The 27,758-nt window shown below is 39.3% G+C and overlaps 2 protein-coding genes across 3 annotated transcripts; one reads left to right on the top strand and one right to left on the bottom strand.

Annotated features, from left to right (window-relative positions):
• Positions 1-735: 735 nt before the first annotated feature.
• Positions 736-10,132, top strand: map3k12 (mitogen-activated protein kinase kinase kinase 12). The gene is made up of 13 exons (XM_055166138.1): positions 736-1,186; positions 1,941-2,124; positions 3,387-3,578; positions 4,184-4,342; positions 4,437-4,595; positions 5,505-5,613; positions 5,956-6,065; positions 6,156-6,272; positions 6,824-6,955; positions 7,073-7,787; positions 7,857-7,924; positions 8,393-8,678; positions 9,983-10,132. Exons 1-13 carry the CDS (start codon positions 736-738, stop codon positions 10,130-10,132), a joined length of 2,832 nt encoding a protein of 943 aa, XP_055022113.1.
• Positions 10,133-12,520: 2,388 nt separating this feature from the next.
• pcbp2 (poly(rC) binding protein 2) lies at positions 12,521-18,674 on the bottom strand. 2 transcript variants are annotated; one of them, XM_020929710.2, is made up of 12 exons: positions 18,518-18,674; positions 17,613-17,752; positions 17,503-17,535; positions 16,949-17,065; positions 16,222-16,353; positions 15,357-15,485; positions 14,796-14,870; positions 14,542-14,601; positions 14,192-14,264; positions 14,054-14,109; positions 13,797-13,966; positions 12,521-13,665 (listed from the first exon to the last, which is right to left on the bottom strand). In XM_020929710.2, the coding sequence occupies exons 2-12, from the start codon at positions 17,703-17,705 to the stop codon at positions 13,629-13,631; spliced, it is 975 nt and encodes a 324-aa protein (XP_020785369.1). In that variant the 5' UTR covers positions 17,706-17,752; positions 18,518-18,674; the 3' UTR covers positions 12,521-13,628. The 2 variants fall into 2 exon arrangements, with proteins under 2 accessions (XP_020785369.1, XP_020785370.1); XM_020929711.2 differs by having other exon boundaries at positions 14,560-14,601.
• Between the last annotated feature and the right edge of the window lie 9,084 nt (positions 18,675-27,758).

The following is a 27,758-nucleotide window of genomic DNA, read 5'->3' as shown; positions in this document are numbered from 1 at the left end:
TCGCATTCATGCACGTCGGCAATGATGCTGCCGAGTGTCATCGTCACATCCTCGGTTATTTAAAGATTGATCTTCCTGCGTTAGCGTGTGCGCGCGTGTGCACGGTTTGCTCGCGAGGCCCAGCGCTTGTTTATTGGCCGTTTTCACGCCGCTCTCGCTTCAGCCCGTGCAGTGGTGCAGTACAGGACACGCTGCTGATGTGTGTGTGACTGGACCACAGTGCTTTCGCTTTATACATCTTTCCTCCCCTCACTTCAGCGCTGCCTGGTAAAGCAATTTGGTTTATTCTTGTGATGTGTCTTGATGCATGACGGACGAGATACGGAGCAGAAGGATCGTAAGAACAGGTGATAGTGTAGATGGGTGCACCGTGCACCCTCCAATGACTGACTCATTCATAAAGCCCTTGTAGTGAGAGGGTAATGCTCTGTCCCATTCACACTCACAAACACATGACTGCATATGGAGCAGTAAACAAGTCATCCTTGAGTTGAGCAACCACAGAGTTAAATGTCAGTCCTCTTCATGTGTATATTGTATATATGAGTATAATGCAATGCAATGGGATTCTTGAACTTCCCTCAGGATTAATAAAGTATCTGTCAGTCTGTCTGTCTGTCCAATGCTTCCCTCAGGACAATAATTCAATCTAATGTTTGACTGATTTCAGGTGGTCCTTGTTGATTTCGGGTGGTCTCCTTGTCTGACACCACTCCACTCTGCACCTCTGTGTTGATGAGTGGGACTTGTCTTCATGAGCCCCGCGCCCCCTCCCCCTCCCTCTCAGGCTTCAGCTCACCCCTCTCAGAGCCCTACCGCAGACTGGACGCTGGCACACCCGCCCTCACCCCTGAGACGGACCTGACCCCCACACAGTGTGTGCTGCGAAATGTTCTGTCTATAGACACTGGGGCCCAGGGCGCCCCCGGGGGCAGTAGCCCCACCCCCAGTGATGGACCCCAGTTTGACAACAGTGTGTTGACTCTGCATGAACATGAGGCATGCCAGTGTGGTGGGGCAGAGGCGGGACACAGCCCGGAGGCCGGCGCTGTCCGCAGGCAGTCCGAGAGCTTCAGGTTGCAGGCTGGAAGTGGAGGCTTTTTGGAGGGACTTTTCGGCTGCCTCAAACCTGTGTGGACCATGATCGGAAAGGCCTACTCTACTGAGCATAAACACAATCAGGAGGGTAAGATATCCACTCTTTGTTAAGACACAGGTGGAGCAGGGTTTAAGAGCTGCTCATGTCATGTGTTGCTTCTCTCTGTACAGACAGTAGACAGTAGTCTGTCTCCATCTGGTCCTGGGGCAGTGGACTTTGGCTGTGCTCTTGTCACTCTCTGAGTGTGAGGAGCACATAGATCTCCACTCACAGAGGTCTGGCTCCAGCTCTGAGCTTTATAAAGAATTGATCTCAGTCTGTTCAGAGCTGATTCCTCTGAAGTGACCACTCTGTCTGTGTCACTTAGAGCCAGAGTCTGTTTGACAGCTCACAGGCAGACATTTCTTTGACTAGTCCTTGTTCATTTGGTGAGACTGCAATAAATGTCCAAATACAAGTACAAACATTAGGAGACTGGTCATGGTCACATACACCATCACATGTGTAGTGCACTCCAAACATATTACATTCAAACAACATTGTACTATAACAAAGTTACATAGGAGTCTTACATGATAAATATGCAGTATTTTGGGGGAAGCATGAAAAAACAAAACAAAACAAAAAAACACAAACAGAAGTACACTGACCACAAAGTTACAGCTGAGTTACTATTTATGAATAAGTGTAACATATTTAAGTGTCATAAAACAAAAACAAATGAGTTTGACTTTTACGATTGACAAACTTGCGTTCTAAGCCTGAATGCTTTGAGGTTGGTTGGTTCATTACTTCAAAATGACTTAATAAGTAAAACTGTTTGCTGTTGTCTTGTGTGCAGAGTCTTGGGAGGTCCCATTTGAGGAGATTTCTGACCTGCAGTGGGTGGGCAGTGGGGCTCAGGGGGCTGTGTTTTTGGGGAAGTTTCACGGAGAAGAGGTGGCAGTGAAGAAAGTACGGGACATAAAGGAGACTGAGATCAAGCACCTGCGCAAACTCAAGCACCCCAATATCATCACGTTCAAGTAAGGACACTCACCATGCCTCTAGGGCCATTCAATCAACAAGGCAATCAGAGTGGAATGTAACGAAACTCAAATCACGCACTATGGTCATTACACTGTTATGATATGTATTACAAGAGGGTTTGTCATATGGTAGAAATGATACTTTTTTATTTATAATAAGGACAGCGCATATTGTAAGTTTGCACAGCAGCAGCAGCAAAGCAGGCAGTCTAGACAGAGACACAAATTCCAGATAGAGCAGCACAGTGAAACAAAAGCAAAGTTTGACAGTACTGTTCCAAAAAAACTTTAAGGGCCCACATTTTCTGATCTATGTTATAATGTTGTTTCCTCCTCAAAAACATATCTGGACTTGTGTTTTGTTTCATTCATGTCATTTCATTTTAGACCTTAGATTTCTTTTCTCAAACAGAAAACATTGTCTTCCACCTAGTGATGTCATGTAGTAATACAGAAAGTGCTCCACTGTGTTTTTTAACATCCATACACATTTACTAGAATCATTTTGATCATTTCAGCCCTGGAATTGCTCATTTCTACTGAACTAAAGATAAAAGGGAGCTGTTAACTTGACAACTACACTACATGACATCACAAGGTGGAAAAGAGCATATTCGAGCATTGGAGATGTAGCCAGACTAATAAAAGATTTCTCAAACATGAGGTAACAGCATTATAAAATAACTTAAAGCTCATAACAGTCAATTTTGCACAATATTAAACCTTTGAATTATATCATAAGATTGACACATTGAAATTGTACGTTGGTTGCACTGAAGCACAACAATTGGATCATGCGCTGTGTAGATCCTTCTTCTTTTTTGCCTTGCCACTGCAACAAAATAAACAATTTCACATCAGGGAGCCTACAGTTACATAGCCTATTTTTAAAGATGCACAGTGTAACTTTTTGGTAGAGGATCTGTCACCTCCTTTTCCAATGGAAATCTTATTTATGTTACTGGAATATTCCACAGTGTGACATTAAACACATCATCGAGAAAAGCAAGTAAAGTCACAAAGCCAAGTGATTAGTCAGATCTGTGGAGAGGTGACCTCATTCAGTGTAAGAATGCATGTTTTCAAGATAATGTGTAGCAAAACAAGTCAGGGACAAGAAGGTAGTGTACCCCTCATCAGAAAAGTTACATAGTGCACCTTTAATATTCATGTGTGGGGCATTTCTAATTGCCTACATACATATTTTTCCGATCTACAGTTCTATCAATGTCATATCTAACTGCTTTGGTTGTTTTTAGGGGTGTGTGCACGCAGGCCCCATGTTACTGTATCCTGATGGAGTACTGCGCCCAAGGACAGCTGTATGAGGTGCTCCGAGCGGGGCGAAAGATCACCCCCTCTCTTCTGGTGGACTGGTCCATGGGCATTGCAGGAGGAATGAACTACCTACATCTACATAAGATCATCCACAGAGACCTCAAGTCACCAAAGTAAGATTGTACATATGTGCTCCTTTAATCCTAGACCAGTCATTCTTAATTTTTTATTTCAATGAAAAATCACCAATCTGGCTTTACATTAGCATGTTACAGAAGTATTCAAAATTCCCTGTATCCCCTACCTCTAGAAATTCAGGGTGATTCACAGCCTACAAAAAACACCAAATGCAAGAAAGCATTTTTAGCAATAAAAACTCCAGTAATTGAATAAATGCAATAACATTTCCATGGAAAGAAGCATATTACAAACCTCCACCAAAAAGGTAGACAGTACATCTTTGAAATTGCAGCTTTGAAACTAAATATTTAAACCTGGATTAGAACAGGACCAAATCAAGCCTACATCAGGATTAAACTGGTGTTTAAATGCAGAAACAAACCAGGACTTAGAAAATGGTATGCAACATCAATGGGGGAACTATCTAGCCTTGATCAGAACTAAACTTGGACTAAACCAGGATTAAAACAGGTCTTAATTCCCTTAAAATATCCACAGATCAATCCCACTAGATCCCACTAAGTAACTCCAACAGTTTGAGAACCTCTGCCTTCAAAAACATCAAAAAGCATAATTTCTCTATGTTTTGACTTTGCAGCATGTTGATAACGCATGACGATCTGGTGAAGATTTCTGATTTTGGCACTTCGAAAGAGCTGAGTGACAAAAGTACAAAAATGTCATTTGCTGGCACTGTGGCTTGGATGGCCCCAGAAGTAATAAGAAACGAGCCAGTCTCTGAAAAAGTGGACATTTGGTGAGTCAAATCATCACCACTCAAACAATATCTTGGCTTGAATCATGATTTTATTACCTGTGCTGTATTCACCTTTTTGATTTAATTTTTGCAGGTCATTTGGAGTGGTTCTATGGGAGATGCTCACAGGGGAAATTCCTTACAAAGACGTGGACTCTTCTGCGATTATTTGGGGAGTGGGGAACAACAGTCTCCAGCTGCCTGTCCCTGAAAGCTGCCCAGATGGTTTTAAGATCCTGCTCAGACAATGCTGGTGACTACTGTTCATTCATCTATCTCTCTCTATGTATATATATAGATATAGCTAGGAATACTATATATTAGGGGGTGTAAAGATATTCAAGTCTCACGATACAATATAGTCAGGGTATGATATTTATAGTGATATCATGGGAAAGCTCACGATATGGTGGGGAGGCTCACGATTAGAGATGTAACGATATCATAATCTCTCAGTAAGATATTTTCACGATATACATCTCACAATACGATATTTATTGCAATATTTTGTGGAGGCTAATAAAACTGTGAATATGCTACTTTTTTCTCTTAAAATGGTTTGACAAGACTTAATCCAAAGAATTAAGCCTTAAAAGTGCTTAGAACTGTTATTTCTTCATGTAGTCTACACTGAAATGGAGCAAAGGATGATGGTCTATGTAGTTTTTAAGCTATTGCTGCACTATAACTCTTAATTTAAGCAAAGAGACATGTAATTCGATATATTGTGATGGTCCACGATATTATTGTGAGAACTTAGATGATACGATATCACAATATTTATACTATATATACTATAAGAACAATGCTGGTTGGTTTTAGGTTACACAACCTCTGTCCGCATGAATTTAGTTAGAAAGTGAAAGGATGCTTAATAGCTTCAGATAGTAGTGCCATTTTTCTAATTGTTGTCAGATGAAAGGACTTTTATGCACTCTAGAGTAACATGGAAAGTTTGTTGATGCATACACAATCAGCGCAATGATATATGAACTTGTAAAATAGCACTTATAAGCTTGTAATGATAACAAATTTTGTAAGTAAATATAGATGATAAATGATAATATTGAAACAAATTTATGCCACTGACATGATAGTAGATTGAATCCACAAAACCTACTCTAAATCTATATCTATATATTTTTATTGTTCAAATGTGCAGGAATTGTAAGCCCAGGAACAGACCCTCTTTCCGTCAGATCCTTCTTCATTTGGACATAGCCTCCGCTGATGTTTTGTCCACACCTCAAGAGACCTACTTCAAGTCTCAGGTACTGAACATGTGCACATTTGTATGCATTTAAATCGCTATAGTTACAGTACATTATGTGTGCGTGGTAAACAACAAAACATCAATTCAGCTAGAATTATGAATTAAACTGCAAAATGTATTATCTAGGTAAGTTTAAAAAGTTTCATGAATTAAGAACATATTTTGATTTGAAGAGATGTTCACCTGGCAAAAAAAAAGTTCGTTTAGTAGATAATTTTATTCTAAATCTACTTAAATCAAGATAATATGTTCTTAATTAAAGTCATCTTAATTTAGCAGTATATTGGATACTATAGATGGTTTACAGAAGGCCATGTTAACAGAAGTGTGCTTTGAACAGGCCGAATGGAGAGAAGAAGTGAAGCAGCACTTTGAGAAAATTAAATCGGAGGGCACTTGTCTGCACCGACTGGACGAGGAGCTGATCAACCGCCGCCGAGAGGAGCTCAGGTCTGATATCAAGATTAGAATATAGTATAGAAAGACATATGGTCACATTAGACCCATAGAGCGCATAGTAATAACAGCCTCTAACCTTAGACATGCTCTGGACATCCGCGAGCACTACGAGAGGAAACTGGAGAGGGCCAACAATCTGTATATGGAGCTGAGTGCTGTTATGCTGCAACTGGAGCTCAAAGAGAAGGAGCTACAGAGGTAACATCATAATCGACATCACTACAGGGGCTCTGGGTCAAATGGATATTGCTGTAGAATATATTGAAGTAGTCAGAGTTGCAAGTCAAGTCTAAGTTTTTTTCTATAGCACATTTAAAAACACCTGCAGTTGACCAAAGTGCTGAAAAGGCCAAAGTAAAATAGCCACAAAAACATTTGACTAAAAACATAAAAGGTTTAAACAGCATCAGTCAATAGAAAAGGTGCTTGCATAAACTTGGCTTTTACAAGAAGAGGTATGACACTAGAGTTCTAATGCAGAAGAGGTTTATTCACCATTAGTGTGAGACCCTGGAGCCAGAATAGTATGGTCTATTCAAGTCTCTTTATGCTTACATTGTAGATAATATTATACCTCTCATGACATGACATGGCTAACATAATGAGGACTGAGCAGACAGTGTCCTTGGCTCAGCTTCACAGTGAAATTTCTCCATCAGCTACTTACTGTTTTTAAAGAGTGTCTGGTTCAGGGGTATAGATTATAGAGAAAAGTGAAGTTAATAGGATTAAATCTATGTCTTTTGTAGAAGAGAACAGTCTTTGGACAAGAAGTATCCAGGTTTATTCAAACACCACAGCTCTAGACAAAGCTCAACTAACTCCATGGACAAACTCATCAAGAAGAGGAACGTCCCACAGAAACTACCGTCAGGAAAGAGGTGAGTCATGTTACTAAAGATTTATTTATGAAGCCTAAATATGTAACAGTGATACCAATGCTGATCATTATGGTTTGTTGAATAACAGAGTGACCACATTTTTTCTTCCTCTTGTAGGCCTGACATTCTGAAGTCAGAGGTGATCATTCCTAAAATGGACTCCTCTGTGATGCAAGTGACAATCCCCACATGTCAGAACAGGACCTCTCCAAACCGCTCACGGAGAGTAAAGACTCGGCACCGTAAGCCCGGTAAAGGGAGCAGCGGGGACCTGGCAGGGCTCAAAGCCAGTCAGTCGTCCCCCCATCGAGACGCCTCCTCCCAAGCCGACCCCTCCAGTACCACCCCCTCTCAGCAGCTCCTGGAGCCCTCGGCCGCTCTGAGGGGCCTGAGCCATGAGCAGCAGCAGAGGCAGCTCTCCTCCTCCAGCCCCGACTTGCTCAGCACCACGCTGGAGGCCGATGCCCAGGGCAAAGGGGAGGGCTCTGGGGGGGCTTTAGAGCGTGGGGGCAGTCTGAGTGCCTCTGCAGGCTTGGGGGGCTCAGAGCTGGGGGCTTCTGCTCTAGACGACCTGACAGAGACACCTCCACGCAGTGACACGCCCAGTGAAGACCCCTCCTTCCCCTTCTCGAGTAGCCCTGACTCTCCGTGTGGGAGGGGGGCGGGAGCGGGGCGGGGGTCTCTAGGATCTCCACGACTACCTCACGACGGAGAGGACAAGGAGGAGGGGGCGGGCTCTGTGCGGATACCACGAGGAGCGTCAGGGGGCATAGGGAGTCAACACCTCACCCCATCAGCCATCCTGTACCGAGCTGCCATCACACGCAAACAGGTACACGCATTCACAGTGTCTCACAGCACAAAGCACGGAGCACAGGAAGCTGACTGCTTTCTCACACAGAGGCGTGGAGTGTCATCAGAAGAGGAGGAGGGTGAAGTTGACAGTGAGGTTGAGTTGCCACGGAGACGGTGAGTAACTTGCTGTCCTTTTGTCACTGCTTTATTCTTTCACTCATTTTCTCAGCTTCGACCTCTATGTTGCTTTAACTATGAGACTTTGTGGTCATTTTAAATACTATATTTGTAGTTTATATTATATTTTATTAATATTTTGTGAAATGGCTGAATAAATGCAGCGGTATAAAGGTCACTGTACAATGTATGATCAGGTTCAACAATTGTTTTTTCCTTGTGCTCTTTGAAAATGGTATATTAAGTATACATTATGGTATAATACTATAATATAAATCAAACTGTGGATCCAGGCTGTTACCATGGCAATTAAAACACACAAAAGATGAAAATCCATGAATAAAGGAATTCTGACCCCTGCTCATCCATCTGAGAGAGGGACTTCAGCCCATTTAAACCTAAACTGCATTGATAAGGTACTCCAGGATTCTAATGTGTCAAATGTGTCTCCTCCACACTGCACAGACGTCCCACCAGTATCACTAAGTGCCAGTCGGTGTCCACGTTCAGCTCAGAGAACCTGTCTGTTTCGGATGGAGAGGAGGGTCACACCACAGACCACTCCCACAGCGGCACTCCAGACGTGGTCAGCACCAACACAGACGACAGGCTGGACGACCGCAGCGATGACCTCCTCTCCCAGGGCTCCGAGATCCCTGCCGACAACACAGATGGACTGTCAGAGCGAGAGGGCGCTATGGGAACGGCCAAAGCAGCGCTGGACCTGGGGCAGACTTCAAATGAGGTCAGTGTTTTGGGGTTGGTCATGCTGAACTGACACAGGCGAAAGGCAGTGCACTCAAAATATTCATGGGTAAAAACAGTTCACCAAAAATACAGAAAGACAATAGCTGGAGCTCATTTGGTAAAAGCTTTATCCCATTGAGCCGAAAGTTGGTGGTGCAATCGCAGGTACTGCAATGTTGACAATATGTCCTTGGGCAAGACATCTCATCTTGCATTGTTTACATCCGTTGGTGTATAAATGGGCAAGTGAGTGTGAAAGGGTTGCTTGACAATAAGGATGTTTATTGTCCATTATTTTTACAAAACCAGTAGGCTATATAAAGTTATCCAGTGACAATTTAAAAATGAATGTTGCGGTGGAATTCACTTCACCTGTGCCCTGGTACTCCGTGCATAATCATTATACTTGCAAAGAGAATGCAGATCTCCAGTTTATTTATAGAAATAATTTAATCTGTAGTGTCAGAAGTATAAACAGAAGTGGCACAATGAAATTTTATGTAAACCAAAATTAAGAACATATATTCTAAATTTAAAGACTATTTTGGTCCTGAGCCATATGTCACTCTGAACTTGAGCAGAGGTCAGAGGTTAGAGGTCAGTATGTGCCCAGCTGAGGTGTGGGACTCTGTCTCTGGCTCTGGAGATGGGACGCTTCCACTCAGTCCTAGAAGAGGAGCACATGTGCTCTGTGTGGCTTAAAGGACATTGAAAATGAAATTCATTTTCTACTATCCTTTGTATCATTACCCGTGCTGTTAGTTGTTGTCTAATGTGTCTTACTGTTGGTTTGCGAAGTCTGATGAGGAGAGACTGGAGTATTTGTTTAAATTTAATGTTTTCAAGTTGGCTGAGTTTGTGTTGAAAGACTGGGACCTCCATAAGAGTTTGATGTGTGATCTATCTGCTTATTGTTGTATGTGTCTTATAAGCCCATGCGGGCTGGGCACCAACTAAATGGTGCATGACACTAAATAAGTCAAATAAACTGAAACTTTAAAAAAAAAACTAAAGCTCATTACAAATTATTTACAAATAATTACAGAATATGTAAACAAATATGAAATTATTTCAGCTTTATGAGGGTCACAATGGGATAAATGCATTATTCATCTGGCTTAATTATTTTAACAGAAAATAAATGTCAGCATTCAACCACACTACTTTACCTACACTATAAAACGCTACACAGTTGAATGACTGTGATTGTAAATCAGTAAGGTACAGAAAGCACACAGAAAATGAACTATAAACTGCTGTATTACACCTAATAAAACAGAGCTTGACCTATTGTCATTGTTTCCATAGAGATTATGTGACGACTCTGACTGTGACAGCGCTGAATTGGACCAGTCTGGCAGCGGTGAGCCCAGCCGTCCCCCAAGTGCTGGAGCCTGGGCCTCCCCCTCCCAACCACAGGGCTACCAGACCCCCCACACCACCCCCGGGCCCCCATAAGGACCCCCATAAAGACCCCCATAGCTCTGTGCCCCCCAACAGAGACTAGAGCTGCCCCAGAGAAGAACCACAACTACACTACACCAAACAATCTGTGCAGGACTGAACTGTTGCCACGACGATTTTATGAAACACTAACTATAACAAGCCAAACGAAATTGTCTCCTCTCCTCCCTCTCCTCCTCATAGATATTTGGCAGCTTGTAACATCACATTGTGTCATTAATGGTCACTAGGGTCATTTTGCCAGAATTGTTACCATGTTATTGGATAAAGTGGAACTTTTATGTGCATCCAATGTTCCCACATGGACATTTATTGCAGTTACAGATGAGTTGGCGTTGATAGAGCGTAACATAAAACATGGTAACCGAATCTGCTGCTCGACTTTGGCAAAAAAAAACATTTCATTACCGCACGCACAAACTTTACACTTTAGTCCTTTAAAAACACTAACCCTCACGATGAAGTATCTTGAATACTTCCCACTAATGCATCAAATACTAATGAATAATAATGTAAATATTCATTCCATACCACATGACAAATATGTAACTTTATTTTATTTGTATAGTATATAAAACTAAACGGTATGCAGCCCCTGTGAACAAATGCATGACTATAAATGTTTATAATTTAAGGTTCAGATGTGTCCGTTTTATATTTTGTGAGAGTTTACACTTTTTTAAATCCTGAAAGTATTCTGTTATTTTTGATTTTGTTAATAATAAATGTCGACACTGAAAAAATATAAATATATATATGGGAATGAAATCTACACCAAGTGTCATAATGCATATTTAGATGGTCTTGGTAAGCTTCTACCTAGGAATAAAACACACATAGGTTTTTATAGAGTTTATCTGATGTAAACAGGAAACGAGGTTCATTAAAGGTTCTATATTACACAAAATTGATTCTTATGTGCTTTAAGCCATTTTATAATGCTGTTACCTCCTCAAAAATATACCTGGAGTTGTGGTGTTCCTTCACATGTTCCAGTAACCCTTTATTATTAGTCCGTCTGCATCTCCAGCGCTCAAAATTCCTAAAGATAGGCATGAAATCATGGCTGAAATCATCCAAATGATTCTAGTGAAGGTACTGTAAATGGAGTGTTTTCCGTTTGAGAGAAAAACTCAGTCTAAATGTGCAGGATTTCTGTATGTATATATGTGCGAATGAAACAAAACACAACTCCAGGTTTGTTTTTGATGAGGAAACAACATTCTAACACCGATCAGAAAACAGTGTAATATGGGCCCTTTAAAGGTACTTGGACTATAGTAAATGAACTTATGAAGGCCTGTACCTGCAGAATGCATGTCTGATCGCGGTGCAAAGGTATCAGATGTTTAAATATATGGTGCTCCACTAATGAACCAATGTTTCTTGTGGGTGAGCTTAATAAAAACACTTGAACCCTTTAAGAGGTTAGCCAAAAGGCCTGACTAGAGCACTCTGTGGTGGTTTCAGTAGAAGACTATAAGTATCCTTTGGGTTTGAATAGAAATGTTCTGTTTTTATACGGCATTGCACATTGTACCTGTAACATAGGAATTATATCGAAAAGCAAAAATACTATGAACAATAAATAATGTATTGGTTTAAAAAACAGTGTGATGTTTGTTTAAAAATCACAAGCCTTGTAATAGCTACAGTTTGTGCTGTTGCTATGTCACTCAACGACAGATGGATGAGAAATAAATGACTATTTTCAACAACTTTAAGCATGTGCACAGTGTCAGAGTGTCACTTTATTGGTTGTGTTCACATTTGTGTGAGATCTCTCAGATGGAGTACTCTCAGTACATAAGTGTCACAATACTAAACATTAAAAATATTTTAATTCAAAATATAGTTACTGTAATTTTCAACACAAAATAAGTGTCTTTAATATCACCATATGGTGTTACACTGTTAAAGATTCAATCTAAAAGGATTTTTTGTCCAGTTTATGCGATTTGTTTAAATGACTAGTTTTCAATACTATCTGGACAGTGATACTGACAACCCCAGTACTTTCACTGTTATGAACATCTCCGCCAGGGAGGAGGGAAGTAACAATAAACTAGATGTTAAGGTTCACTAAAAATTGCAATTTATTAATTGACAGATTATAAAAAAATCTCCCAAATTTGGCCATGTATAGTATTTTGAACATAAACATTTAAACAGGTGCATTTATAGGGCTGGATAATCCAAATTCTATGACATCATTGTTTTCTAACTCCATTTCATGATGCATTTGGTCTAATATACTCCGGTAATGACATTACCATGATTTACAGGAGTGAACTCCACTCATCTTAATAACAATTTTTACTTTTTAAACTCAATAAAAAAGCACTGTATAAATTTAATCTGACCCATTCAATAATCAGGACATTTCAGCATTTCACATATTTTTTTTATTTCTGCATTTCAATTCTTCAACAATTCATTTGCACCCAGATCTACAATAGTTTTGAAAACGTGCACAAAAAACGTGTTTCTTCATCCTGCAAAGAATAATAAAAAATAAAATCTGACCCAAGCAAAAACAGATAGCAGGAAACTAGTGTTATTTCTATATTTCTCATTCTAGTTTATCTTAATTTAATTCCTCAGCATAATATATTTATAAAGACCAATATGTTGAAGTTCTGCCCCGGTAGCATTCCCCAAACCCTGCAGTTAAAAAAAATATTTTCTCTATTTAAAACAAACATTTCAATGTTATTTTCATCATTATTGTGGTCTTGTAATTGCTGAAAAACAAAATGCTTCCTCTCACTCGGGACCTCCTGCTGACGCGCGGTCCGCTCAAAATGATCCAATACAACAACAACACTCAAAAGTCCTGATCAATAAAAAACAAGGTGGAAACAGGAATGACACAAAACAATTACTTTGCAGATTAGAGGTGTGACAAAAAAGTTGCTTAATTATTTCTCCTTAAAACTCCACCAAACACAAGTTAAATTGCCTTCAACATGAGATTTCTACCCGCATACAACTTCAACTGGAAAAATCATACACCTGCTAGCGCCTTCCCCCAATGCCATATTCAAAAGTACTGTTCCAAATAGGTGGCAAATATCAATGCACTCTTACTGTGTAGACGTTGTGTATTAAATAAAATAAATATTTAGTTAAAGGAAAGAACAGTCTATCAATGTTATTGTGAGTTTTTTCTTCATTTTTTACATTTTCTAAGAAAAATCTGACATAAAAAACATTATTTTCAGATTTTTCTAAAACTTTACCTATTATAAAGATCATACAGATATACAGCAAAATATGAGAACACATTAGGAAGGATATTTCTGGAAACTAAATGGAAAGTAATTTGAAAAATAAATAAATAAAATATCCATATTCTGATGCGAGAAGGATGTGATTACATGTATCCAAAGCAAAGAGAACAGTGAGTTTACTTGGTTTTTGCATTAATCGAGTGTGGGGCTTCGGTAAAAAGGAGAGGGGGGAGTCAGGTGCAGATGAGACCTCCGCGTTAGTTGGCTGCCAGTCCAGTGGCTTCTGAGGACAGCCTGAGGAACAGAAACATATTTAGAGCAGAAATACATCGACAACATTTACAACATCATTATTACAATAATAACAGTAAAGTGAAGCAGTGCACTAAATTGTATCTAGGGTCAAAAGGTTCTCTCTGTTTTACCGGGCATTGATGAGGTACTCGGCCAGGCTGATGCTGGCGTGGGAGCCCGTGATGGTGACCTGGCGATCGGTAGAGCCCTCCACTGGGTTGGCAATCTTGATCTGAGCACCCGACATCTGACGGATCTCGTTGATCTTTGCCCCTTGGCGTCCAATGATGCATCCAATGAGCTGAAAATAAACAGAAAATGTTGAGACAAGAGCCTCTGATTTATCACATTAAATAAAGGCTCCACTCTAAAAGGAGAGGTGACATACATCGTTTGGAATGGTTAGCTCATGAGAGCCCGTCTGTGCAGAGGCATCCATCCCAGCTGAAATAACACAAAGATTTCACATCAGACTTGATTATCAGGATTACAAATACATCGCATTCTGGTTGGAGCGTGAGCCTACCCTGGAAGCACTGGTTGCCGTGTGCAATGGGAAAGGGGCTCTGCTGCATGGCCAGCTGGTGAAGTTTGGTGAGCTGTTCAGACGAGCAACAAACAAACAGAAGGACTCATGAGCACAGTCGTCTTAACACCATTAGTGCATAGTATTTTGTAAATCCCTTTAAAGTGGTGTGATTATGGAAAGAATAGTGAAATGGAACGTGCTGTAGGTAATTATAGGAGATTCAACAATAGTGGTGTTTAGAATGAATGCAAAAGATAATAGAAGGTAATAGGAAATAAAGTGAAAGGAGGTGAGATAGGAGGGCATGGCTCCCCAGGACGGTAGAGCAGATATATTGGATCACTTACAGAGGGCCCTTCACTTACATCAGGCTGTGGAATGGCGTGCTGCCCTTGGACAGCGTAAGCCTACAAGGAGAGAAGAGCACTTAACCAGGCATGTCAGACCACTTCAATATCCATCAAACCCCAACCCGTACTCCACTAAAGAACAAAACCTGAAGAGGACCGGACTACAATCGGCATTTTCTAAAGGAAAAGTACTACCACTATCTGCAAAAGGTCACATTAGAAATTTTAAAAAAGGGAAAAACTGTCCTTACCTGACCACCTGCGAAGATGACAGGAGAGCCTGAGGGTTTGGGTCTGTATGGGATAGTCACACCTTTTGGTGGGGACTAAAATAAGAAACATAACATTTCATTACAACACAAGCAGCAAAAATAATTCAAGTTAATAATTTAGTCTTACAGTCTAGAAATCAAGTAGGGCTGTGCAATTAATTTAGTTTTAGTCAGGATTCAGTCATGTCTAATGGTCAATAACATGCTTGGGTCTTTTTAATCAAAAGGTCTGCAGCCAATCTTTGTCAAAGCATGTGGTTTAGAGGATACTTTAATACTGAAAGAAATGTGTCAATTATCTTCAATAAGAAAATAACGTTTAATCCAAAATTGTGATTAACAATGTTAAAATTTTTTTTTTAAAATGTTTGTTTTTTTAGGTATACTGTCCAGCCCTACCATTTAGACTTAAAATAACATTTCTCAATATCTTTTTTTTTTGTTTTATTCCTGCTCTAGCGAAAAATTAAGGTGTATTACAAGACAAATGCTATAGTTTCAGACAGAATAGTAAACTTTAAATTTTGTTGATGCCCATACCTCTAGCATAACGACACAGATCTGTTTGACACACTCGATGATGGACTGTGGGGTCCCTGCGACAGTGATGGCACGCTCTGTGGAGTTGGGCAACATGTCCCCTGCTACTTGTACCTGAGCTCCGGCCGACTGCAACACACACACAAAAACAGAAAGTTAGAAAAGTGGAACTTATGGAGGGGGTTACAGTGATGTGGATTGTCATTTCTTCTAATGGGGCCGCCAAGATATTTCATAGAACATCCAATCTTGTCTAAAAATGTTCAAATAGCAACCATAAAATACTCAGAATGAGGCTATGGAAAAACTGAATTTCACATTAGGGTTTTATCACTGCAGGAGGCCAACTACATTTAAACCTGCATTGTCCATTCTGGCGCCACTCCTAATTGGAATGATTTAATAGGAATACTGTTGTTTTTTGTGGTATCATATGCCATCTAATTGTCCCCGTAGTTATAAGATTGGGAAACAGTAAAAAGACAGTCGAAGATGAGAAAAAAATGTGGCAAAGTTTCTGCTGTTGCTAGTAATAACGTCCATAGAGATTTATTTGCCAAAATTGTACAAAAAGCAAAGAAAAGAACTGGTATACTAACACACTGCAGTTTCAGAATACTAAATATTACTAATAACTCAAGTAGTTTGCAGATACACTCTCCACTGCTTTACAATTATGTTATAGGCCAATGTCTAATACATAAATGGAACCGTATATATTGTCGCTAATTAGGTTCATATTTGTGGATTTTCTTTCTGAATGTTTATCATGAACACCCCATATACGGTTATTGTTACAGGAATACTGGCTCTTGCCCCCATTGTAGAGATGACATCACCACATACTAGAACAGTGAGCACAGACCTCTCTGATCTCCTTGATCTTGCAGCCTCCTTTCCCAATAAGAGAGCCGCACTGACTGGCCGGCACGACGAGGCGCATGGTGACGGGAGGCTTGCTGGTGGCCGTACTGTTTGACATAGAGTTGCTTATGTCCTGAAAGTACAATAAATCTCAATGTAAATTGAATTTTCTTTGCAGTTCACAATTTTATGAAAATCCAGACTTGCAAACTTTTCACACCAAGTAGTGACTGAACATTCAGATTTGAATCAAAATTACAATTTGAGATGGTTAAATTATCCTACCACAAAGGCTGCAGTTAGATACTGCACAGCAAAAAATTAAATATAACATTTTAAAAGCAAAATCTGTAAGCTGTACTTATGTTTGTATACTACTAATTGTTCTGATATGTCTTTTGATTCTTAGTTTATTAGTTCATTTCAGTCTTCTCTCATGTCAATGCTCCTGGAGTATTTACAATATCCGCACTGACCAGAAAACAACTTTTTAAACATAAATTGCCAATCAAAATATTTGTCAGAAAAATTGCAACTAGATTTTTTCCCGGAATTATTCAGCCCACCTAAAACTAGCTGGATATAAACTAGGTCTAAACCTTCAAAACACCAATCAACAATGATTACTAAAGTACCTGTGAAGTCTAAGTCGGAACTGGCACTCTAGCAGAGGACCACGAGTGCCACCACATACCAGGTGTACACTGGTGTAGGTGCTCGGTTCTTACCTCCTCTAGTTTCTCGATGATCATGGAGAAGGCTTTGAAAATGGAGGTGGTGGGCCCTGCGAGTGTTATGATCCTCTCGGGACAGTTGCCCTCTGAGATATTGATGCGAGCTCCACTCTACAGAGAAAACAGGACACCCAAAATCACTCTCACTCTGATCATGTAACAGTGAATGCCACTGAAACTCTAAACATGCAGCATTTTAAATCAAGAGAGAAGACTATGGTGGCCCCTATGATTAAATACTGTTCTCTGGCGTCCATAAACAAACTGGACAAGAAGTTGAACACTTTCATAAATTGTCAAATGTAATAGATAGGATTTCACCAAGAATATTATGGAGCTGGTCCTGCTCATCAATTATTTAAACAACTGTCAAGTAATTTTGAAACTGAATAAATGTTATGTAAACACAACATGCAAATATGCTTAGAGTGTATGTCAAAGAGCGCAACAATTAAATCAAAATGGCACAGGAAGCATTAAATTTTAAAGTTTACTTTCATTGCAGCATGATACAGAGTATTGCATCATGCATGTAAGCACCCTCTTACCTCCTCTCTCATCTTCTTCACCGACTCTCCTTTCTACAAAGAAGGAATAAACATTTTAGCATAAGGAAGACAAGAAAAAAGAAATAATTGTAAGAGAAATCAAAACATACTTTGCCAATGATGCTTCCAACCTCCTTCCCATGCATAAGAAGCCTGATAGTTAAGGTGACATTAAGTCCCCCTTCAACCAGACTGGATTCCATAGTAGACACTGTACTGGCCGACGAAATATGTCTTTGGTCACTGGTAGCTGCAACAGATCAAAAAACAAACGAGATTAAAATTAAAACAATAAACAACATGGCTGCGTGCAACTAGCCTAGTTCTGTTTACATTACGAAAAGTGCTAATAGTGTATTTATAGACTCAGGTTTTTAGCTTTATTAGTAAATAAACATCAGAAGATATCGTGATATAAAGGGCAGTACTCGTTGCGGTAATGCACGACTCACTGGCCCGAATCCATTCATTCAGCATCAGCACAATGAGCCACTGTTTCCGAGTGGCGCCGTCTATGTGCTGGAAAAGCGGGGGAAGCGACGCACGTTTCACTTTCTAATCTACAAGCAGTAATTTATAGTCAAAAACATCGTAGTGATATAATGTATTCACTTTGCAATCAGTAGGGTTATTTACGGAGCTTCGTGCATCCAGCTCCATAGCCAAATCCTATTGTGGAAAGAGCATCTCCGCTAGTCACGCAAACGAGATTTACGCCATGCGAGCTATCACAACAAGTAAACTACTAAACATCAAATCACCGCGTGTGAAGGCAGTAGGTAAACTATTTCAATCGGGAAGATAGATAGTATTACCCCATACAAAATAAGTAGATGCAGATTGGTCATTCATTTCACTTGGGGTAATTTTCCATTGAGCACGCTAGCGTTCCAGGAAATAGTCGGCTCCTGCGGCCTAGTGAGCGCACTGAAGCATTATGAGTTACCCGCGTCCTTCATTGCAAAACCGAGAGGGAAAAACTAAGCAAACGCGTCGTTTTATGCGGTGGTCTTACCTTTCGCGTCCCGTAGAGAGCGTTCGGGGGGTGGGTAGGGTGTTAGGGTAGAAGGGGAGAGGTTCGGGAGGGAGTTTAGAGAGGACCCGGGGAAGAGGGAAGAGACACCGCTGATCGCTCGGACTCCACTCTCCTCCTGCTCCAGAATCAGCACAAAAGACAAAACACGATCAACTCTGACCCCGCAGCCCCCGCCCCCTGAGCTGTGGACACGCCCCTGCCCGCCAGCCCCCACCAACCTTCACTTTACTACTTTTACTTCGACGAGTAGCTCAACTTAAAAGTGTACAACTCTGTTTGTTTTTTTTTTCTTTTTTTTTTTTTTATAGCCTATACTACATTCGTATATGCACTTCGTGAATCATTTTTAGGATTTTGCTTTTCCACTTTTTGTATGTTTTAGTTTAGACCCGTCACCAGATCAAAATAACACAAATTTATCCAAGAAAAATTGCATTCTGTGTACCCCCCCACACACCTCAAACACACACACATATTTTTTCCATGTCTGCTTAAATATGATTAATGTTTATGAAGCGCCCCACAAATGTATCTCTTTTGTAAAGCTGCGCGAAAAAGCAGCAAGATTTTAATACAACCAATAGATGACGCCATTGCGCCACAGAGTCGTCATTTTGTACAGTAAACTGCATTCCTTAAGCACATGGGCCACTGGGAGGGATGTTATTATAGCAATATTGATGTTGATGCATCATTCAGTTCTGAAGAATATAGCCTGGGTCCATGAGTAACAACAAAAAGAAAATGTAATGTAATTTACTGAGATGCACGCCCTTCTCAGGTATTGGCCATTTACACTGCCAACATCTCCAACATTATTTGGTTATTTGTGTGTCATTTGTTCCATTGGCAAGGTCAGTAATCTGCATTATTTTGTGAATCCATCATATTTATATTAACTCTAAATATGAAAGTTTGTGTGTGTGCAGTAATTGCCTTTCTTAATTGACACAGAAATTGCTGATAAATCATAAACTGCTGGTTAAAGGGAAGTCATGAAGATTTAACCTTTTGACGACCTTGAAATAATGAGCTCCATGTTTATCACTGCTCTGCATTACATAGACCATATAATTAACCACACATGACTAACCTCTTACGGCATATTGCTTTTTGTGCAGGGAATAGGCCTAATGGGCTGGGGACGGTAATTTGCTGATGTCCTTATCTCAGTTTGGGAGTGTAGTGAAGGGTCAGTAATATAAGTATGTGGATGTAAAAGAAATGAATATGGATTATTTAATTTAATTTATTGTGAAGTATGGGGCCCAAAAGCATGATATTTTCAGCTAGTATCTTAAATTCTGTGAGTAAATGATAATCAAGTTGTTATGATTGAGTCAGCGGCTGTGCCAGTTTTAGTTTCACCTCAGGGACTAGCCTCCTGCTGGTGCCCACAGTCAGGACTAAACAGAGAATCACAAACCAGTATTTCAGCTTTATGCAATGCTCAACAAGCAGGCTCAAAACTGCTCTGAGCAAGAAGGTGCAGAGTTGATTTCTGCATGTGGTTTGCATGTTCTGCCTGTGTCTACATATAGGTTTCCCTTGGGTTCTCAAAATGTCCTATACCTCCACAAACATGCTGGTCAGATGGCACACAAACTCACAGCATCTAAGGAGTATCCATATGATCTATGTTATTTCATTGTAATAATATTTAGGCCCATAACCAGACATCTCAAAGGTCCTACATCAGTTTTGGTGAGGTTGACAAGTCCCTCTTCAAGCCTTGTGTTCATATGTCTGCAGTAACTAAGCAAGAAACCAACCCTGAGCCAATGGAGGTGAATGAATCTACAGCACAACAAGACCACGCAAGGCCACAAAGGCTAGAGTTAGCATTTGTTTGGAGATTCCAGGTGACAGACAAGGATTTGAAGTCCATTTTGGACCCCTTTTCAAACCTTGTGTTGAGTTGCCTTCAGTAACCAAACAAGTTACACCAAAAACAAGGAAAGCAAAGCGTGATGGCATCAAAGCTTAAGTTTGGAGATGCCTGAATGTATAGTACAGTTTGGAGAAGTTGGAGAAGTCTGGAAAATTTCAGCAACCCAGGAACTAAAAGCAGAGCCTGAGCCAAAAGAAGTGCCACAAACTCCCAAAAAGAAGAGAAGGAAAAAACATAACTTAAGACTGCAACCTCAACAGCAGTCACAGAGCACTGAAACAAATGTGGCAAAAAATGAAAAACACCAGAAACTTTCAGTATCGAGACCTGACAAGAACCCAACTGTTGAACCAGAGCTGTCCAACATCAAACTCAGAGCCAACTATCCCTTTCACTCATCCAACTGGATTCAAGCTATTAAAAAATACTACAGTCTCACAAAATCCGGAGACAGACTTTGCTTTTGATGCCTGATGATGAAAGACATAGAGAGGGTCCCAACCACTTAAACACTAAATATACCTTCTTCTTCTTGACAAATGTATTCACAAGCAAAAACAAAAAAACAAACAAAAAATTATTTAAAAAATTAAGCTATAGATAATTTTTTATTCCATAAAATTTTTTTTATGCACCAAATGTGTATTTTTCCTGTTTTAAAATCCAATTGCTTTCCCTCATTAGACTAGCCAGGCTGGCGCCACCTAGTGCCACCGCTCAATTTAATTTCTCTCCAGCAACTAGGTCAGGAATTGGAATACACTAGACGGTCTACAAGAACCCCGAAAGTGCGAGTCCGAGCACCAGCCAATCAACGAAGAGCCATACATTCTGTGTTGGCAACGATTCCATGAGATCGAGGATTTAAAGGATGAACAAAGAGAATGTTCTATGAATTTCATCAAGGGGAAAGACGTTATTGCCCTTCTTCCTACGGGATTTGGAAAAAGCTTAATATACCAGTCAGCCCCATTAGCAGCGCATTACATACTTCACAACCAAATAGCAGAGATGGTTAAATAAAAAAGTATCCGCCTACCGTCGAGTGAATGAATTCTAATGGTCAGACGTCAGAGGTCAGAGGTCAGACGATTTCCATGAAGTGAAACCGGCTGATGAATCAGGCTATCATTAGACTGGAAAACAGTTGACAAACTACTGGATCATTGATTGCACGCTCACCTCAGTTCACTTGTTCATACACAAAATTCACATATTAGTTAAGGACATCATAAACTTTGATTCATATAAGTAAAGTAGCATTATTAGTCTGTGTACATCTCCAAACAAAAAATGCTCAGTTCTACTTTGTGATATTGTGTAGTGGAAGTTTTCAAGTTAACAGTTACCTTTCACCTTGAATTAAATAGAAATTGGCAATTCTAGGACTAAAATCAAATAAATCTAGTGAAGTTGTATGGAGTTAAAAAACACAGAGGAGCACTTCCTGTCTTAACACATGCCATTACAAGGTGTTTTCTCTGAGAAGTTAGAAGTCTGAGAAAAAAACATGCAGGGTTTGTGTGTTAAACATAACTCCAGGTATGTTTTAATGAGTAAACAACATTATATCATTGATCAGAAAATAGCGTAATATGAGTCCTTAAATGCCCCACAGAATTCTGACCTGTCCTTCACATTAACACTCATGAAAAACATTATTATAAACATTCAAAACATTTACAAAAACAACAGTACAAAAATAGCAAACCAACATGCAGCCAATACACACATATATTTATATGACAATTAAAGCAGAGTAGTGTAGCCCTAAAACCACATGTTCATGGTCTGTTTGACAAAGTCTTCTGCTTGAGCTGAGGACTCATTAATCTTGTGCACATTTGAGCACACACAACACAATTAGTCAATGTCACAGCCTGCTATTGTCCGTGCCCAATGTCGGATTCTCCTGCTTTGTTAAACCCACTGTTCTGTCTCAGCTGTAGTGGGGTATGCTCACAGCGAGGAGTAATGTTCAGACACTTTTTCACCACTAAGATAAAGGGAACATATCACCCTCTCCTCAGACCAAGTAACTTCATTTCATCTGTGACTATCCACTCTCTCCTCTTTGGTTCTTCTATTCATGGGTTTCAAGCCATGGCAACTGTCTCTGTGGTCATAGCGATTAAGCAATTCAGATTAAAATATTATATCTTTTGAATACGGAGAAAGGTCCTCACTGAATCCTCACATAAGTAATTCAAATCAGGAAGGAATTGTTGGTCTGAAATCCATGAATATAACACATATAAGTTGACATAGTTAACCTGCGGTCTAAATGGGAAGTGTTCATGTGGCACCGGCTCCATCCATTCTGGCTCCAGTTGAATTTATATTGAAAAATTGGCACCCCTTTGTCTGACTGCTGCTATGAGAGTCTCATCATTTTGGTCTTAAAATGTTCGTATTAACTTTCTTCATATAAACCTTGTATATTTATTTCTATTTGACTAGAGTCAAACTCTTTGGGTGACTCACTTCTTTATACAGTCTATGATATAGCAGGTCTGACATTTCCTCCTCCTTCTTATAAAAACATAGCCAGGCTGGTGCCACCTAGTACCTCTGCTCATTTTCATTTCTCTCCAGTGACTAGGTCACTAGCCGGTTCGGAAAACCCCCAGAAGTGCAAGTCTGGGCACCGATCAATCAGCGAAGAGCTGTGAAGCCATGACTGGGTCCCTTTTTGTGGTACAGCACAACAGTAAACAAAGTGGTCAGATGGATGTAGACGAAGCTATACAATCTGTGTTGGCAACGATTCCTGAGATCGAGGATTTAAAGCTGGAACAAAGAGAATGTTCTGTGAATTTCCTCAAGTTATTGCCCTTATTCCTATGGCATTTGGAAAAAAGCTTAATATACCAGTTAGCCCTGTTAGCGGTGCATTACATACATCATGACCAAATAGCAGCGAATGGTTACATAAAAAAAGTGTCCGCCTACCGTCGAGCGAACAAATCCTAAGGCTGCAAGGTCAGACGGTTTCCATGAAGTGAAACCAGCTGATAAATCAGGCTAATAAAAACAGCTCTTTTGATGAATATATATGGTATATGTTTACTGGCTTAAACATAACAATCTTACATTTACTTTAAATTACCTCCATGAAGACAGTTTAATGCTATACAGTGGAATATTCCAGGCAAAGCAGTAACATCTCTATGGAAACCAACAAAAAAGATACATAGTGCATCTTTAAACACTTTCAGAACACAGACTCTCAACATATGTAGTAGTATTTGTCAACTTTTTACAGCTTCTGACTTTTTTGCGAAGCCTTCAGCAGTATAGTAAATAGATTTGCCTGCGTGGATAGTAAGATAATATTCACTTTTATTAATCTTCAGTTGAAACTAGTCTCACCCAAATGCCCTTAAAACACAGTTAGTTTAATGCACATTTCTACATTTGCGTTTGTTTGGTTTAATAGTCTAGTCTGTCCCCACTGAGCGAGAAACCACTATTGCTTGATGTAATGAAAAAAAAACAAAAAAAACAACGAAATGCAATTAATTCTTCATGGCTGTAGATTTCCTTTGCTTTTTAAAATGATTAAAAAGAAATTACCTGCATTACAGCTTGCTGACACACATCTAAAAAAGCAAAGGGGGAACATTTAATACAGACACCATTTCCCTTGTTGTTTCTGTATTGGTTTGTTACATTTGGTAATTACAATACTTCATTAAAACGTAAATGTAAGTGTTGGCAATAAAATGTACTATTATGAAAATGGTTGAAACAAGTTTATGTTTCACTGAAAAAAAGATATGTTTCATTTATCCCAATGTGCCTACAATCTTGAGTGATGTGATACAGGACTTTTTTAACAACAATTTTAGATCTTCTTGAAATTCTCAAATTGTCTTTCATGCTATGTTTGGCATATATTTTATAAGTTAGGGTCTCTTTAAAGGGCCTGTATTACACTAGTTTCTGTGTTTCTATATTTTGTTTTTGTGTTTTGTTTCATTCACACATTTAACTCACAAATCTTGCATATTTTGGCTGAATTCTGCTCTCAAACAGAAAACGCTTTGTTCCACCTTGTGATGTCATGTCATAATAGAAAAAGTGCTCTGCTGTATCTTTTATCTCAATAGGCCTTCACTAGAATCATTTGGATAATTTCTGCTCTGGAATTTTCAATCTCAACTGAACAAAATTTAGCTGTTAACTTGGAAACTACCACTACATGACATCACAAGGTGGAAAAGAGCATGTTGTGTTTTGGAGATATAAACAGTCTTATATATGTACTCATTATTTATTGTGAATAAATAACATTTTGTCTGATATAGGCTACTATGTTGGTTCATTGATTTATTTCCATATTTACAATTTCAGACCATTATCCTTTGCATCACCTTTTCTTGCTTATTCCCAAAAGGAGTGTGGGGGCAGTACCTATATCAGCAAATCCAACCAAACATTTATTACTGAGCAAGAGGGACCTCACATCAGCGGAATAATAATAGTCCACCGACAGAAAATTAGAGACAACACATACCTTCAGACGCACTCACAAAACAAATTAACAGGGCTTAAAAGTGCACTGTGGTACTCTGCATGGAGATGTTACAGCTTTACCTGGAATGTTCCACAGTATTTGAATTTGAATTTATTCATGGAAATCTCCTTGAGGTGCTGCATCTCATCTTCAAGGGGGACTAAGAACATACAACATACAAACACATAGTTCCACAACAACACATACAACAAGATAATACATACATACACATACATACAATATAAGTAACAGGACAGTTTTGCTCACAACCGTCCCACTTCTCATAGGTTCATCCCATATAGTTATTAATGTAAACACAGCGGTAACAGAATCAACAGCAGTGACAGTCAGTTTTCAGGTAAGTTAACAAAGCCATTCTAAAGGAGAAAGAAAAGAAAAGTCCTCTGACCCGCCTCCTTACGGATGGGAGGTACAGTAAATGTTATATACTGAGAGTGTCAAAGAGAGTAAATTGTAGTAGACAGGACAAGAAAACATTCCAGATATGATGGAAAGTCAAAATAAATACATTTAAATATAAACTGAAACCAGTGGTACTGAATCTCCATAATATGTTGAACAATTCATCTAATGGTTTAAGATGTATATTGTAGGTGTTGTGATAAATTGTCATAATCAGTGATAGGCAGAATAAGATTTCAGATTAACTTCTTTCTTACTCCTGATCTGTACAGAGGCATTAAACAAGAATATGTTTGTTGTTTTATTATATAATCAATGTGGAGTTTGAAAGTTAATTCTGGATCCACCCACACTCCCAAATATTTAACAAAGGTTTCCTCAGTCATTAGAGTGCCATTGTAAAAATATATGTTCCGATCAAAAGACTGAAGTAAATGATGAGTGCCAAAAAACATACACGGAGATTTTTTCATGTTAAGTTTTAGGAAGTTAACTCTAAGCCAATTTTGGACTGAACTGAAGTCTATTTGTAGATTGTTTTGGAGCTGAGATAAGTTGGAGCTTGAAAAATAAAGAACAGTATCATGTGCATATAAATGAACATGACAGTTTGTGCACACGTGAGACAGATCGTTAATAGAAATGGAAAATAACAAGGGACCTAGAGTAGAACCCTGTGGTACACCTTTTTTCATAATGTGTTGAATAGATGCATCTTTAAATACTATAAACTGACGTCGCACTGAACCGTAAAAGAGCATTTCTATTTAGATCTATGGATGTGAGTGAGTCCAACAGTAGGTAGTGGAGTACAAAATCAAAAGTCAAAAAATATAGTACCTGTACACTGTACACAACCAGAATGAAAGCCTGATTGATAAGGAGATAAGATGCTGAATTGATTGCGATATTTATATCATTGTTGGAAATTTTCAAATATTTTGGCAACAGTACACATTATGGAAATAGACTGGTAATTGCTTAAATCAATGTTATCGCCTCCCTTGAATATTGGAGTTACTCTTGCAGTTTTCCAAACAATGTGGATGGTGCTGCTATCTAAGGACATATTGTACAGATCAGATAGTGAATACAGTATATAAATATACTAGATCCAAGCTTAAGAAATTTGGCTTCTAAACCATCTGGGCCAGCACTACCAGTTTTTAGTTCAGAAATAACTTGTACATCGGATGGTGAAATTTTAGTAAAAGAAAAAAAATGCTTCATTTTGATTTAATGAGCATGACGAAGCTGAATGATCAGAGTGCTCTGCACTGCTAATCAAAGACAAATATGTCCTAAAAGCCTCAGATATCATCAGAGGATCTGAAGCAGCATTTTTATTAACAATTGAGTCATCATTTGATTTATTGAGAAGATGGTCTAGATGTTTCCAAAACTGTCTGGTATTTTTTTTTCAATTGTGACCAAAGGCTTCCTTAAAGCAGTTAGCTTATGCATTACGTGTTTGTGTTTTACAGTGGTTTCTAAGAAGCCAGTATGATTCCCTAATAGCAGGGTCCTTAGAAAATCTGTATTTATCCCAAGCTTGATCCTGTTTTTTAAAAAGGCTCAAACAAACAAGGACTAATCCATGGAAGATGTCTTCAGCATTTGCAACACAAGGAATTAGTTTAAATCTAGTCCAATTAATATTAGCTAGATCATTTTTAAATTGTTTGGTATTTATGTTTTTACTTTGCCTGACTTTTATCTATTTTGTTGGAAATGTGGGTGTTCTAATTTTCCACACACAGAAACTATTGAGTGATCACTGAAGCTGCCAGCTGATTAAACTTAAAATTGAAATTGCTGTTGGCATTACCTGCTTTAATTATGCAGATGACTTTAAAAGGCCCATATTACACTGTTTTCTGAGCTATGTTATAATGTTGTTTGCTGATCACAAACATACCTGAAGTTGTGTTTGTTTCATTCCCATGAACACACAAATCCTGCATATTTTCTTCATGTCATGTGATAATACAGGAAGTGCACCCATACACTTTCACTCAAATCATTTGGATAATTCAAACCCTGGAATTGCCCATCTCTACTAAACTAATGGTAAAAGGTAGCTGTTAACTTACGAAGTACCACTACATAACACCACAAGGTGGGATAGAACATTTTGACCTTGATTTTATATGATGATGGTCTGAACAGAAGAAACAAAAGTGGCGTTGCGTCTTCACTTTTTAGTCCGTGTTTAGACGAGCGTTCTCGGGAGGAAATCTGCGTGCATATGGTGACGCAAAAGTGTGTGAAATTCGACTGGGTATGCATGCCAGGTTTCTGTATACTGTATGTATGTGACGTAAATGTGTATGCAATGTGAGCAGATCTGACCAGAGTTTTGCGTCTTGGGCAGTGTAGACCGCAAC

This window comes from Boleophthalmus pectinirostris, unplaced genomic scaffold (assembly GCF_026225935.1).
Source record: "Boleophthalmus pectinirostris isolate CB_2022bp ecotype Guang Dong unplaced genomic scaffold, ASM2622593v1 HiC_scaffold_8, whole genome shotgun sequence".
Taxonomy (NCBI): Eukaryota; Metazoa; Chordata; class Actinopteri; order Gobiiformes; family Gobiidae; genus Boleophthalmus; species Boleophthalmus pectinirostris.
The sequence above is the reverse complement of the archived record's forward strand: the minus strand, read 5'-3'. Positions and strand labels throughout refer to the sequence as shown.

Bases quoted from the DNA above. Each gene is read 5' to 3' on its own strand.
- map3k12 (XM_055166138.1), top strand. From the start codon at position 736: ATGAGTGGGACTTGTCTTCATGAGCCCCGCGCCCCCTCCCCCTCCCTC. The intron at 4,596-5,504 runs GTGACTACTGTT...TCAAATGTGCAG, and splicing joins ATCCTGCTCAGACAATGCTG to GAATTGTAAGCCCAGGAACA. The intron at 5,614-5,955 runs GTACTGAACATG...TGCTTTGAACAG, and splicing joins AGACCTACTTCAAGTCTCAG to GCCGAATGGAGAGAAGAAGT.
- pcbp2 (XM_020929710.2), bottom strand. From the start codon at position 17,705: ATGGAATCCAGTCTGGTTGAAGGGGGACTTAATGTCACCTTAACTATC. The intron at 17,536-17,612 runs GTATGTTTTGAT...CCTTCTTTGTAG, and splicing joins TTGGAAGCATCATTGGCAAA to AAAGGAGAGTCGGTGAAGAA. The intron at 14,110-14,191 runs GTAGGCTCACGC...GTGTTATTTCAG, and splicing joins CGGCAACCAGTGCTTCCAGG to CTGGGATGGATGCCTCTGCA.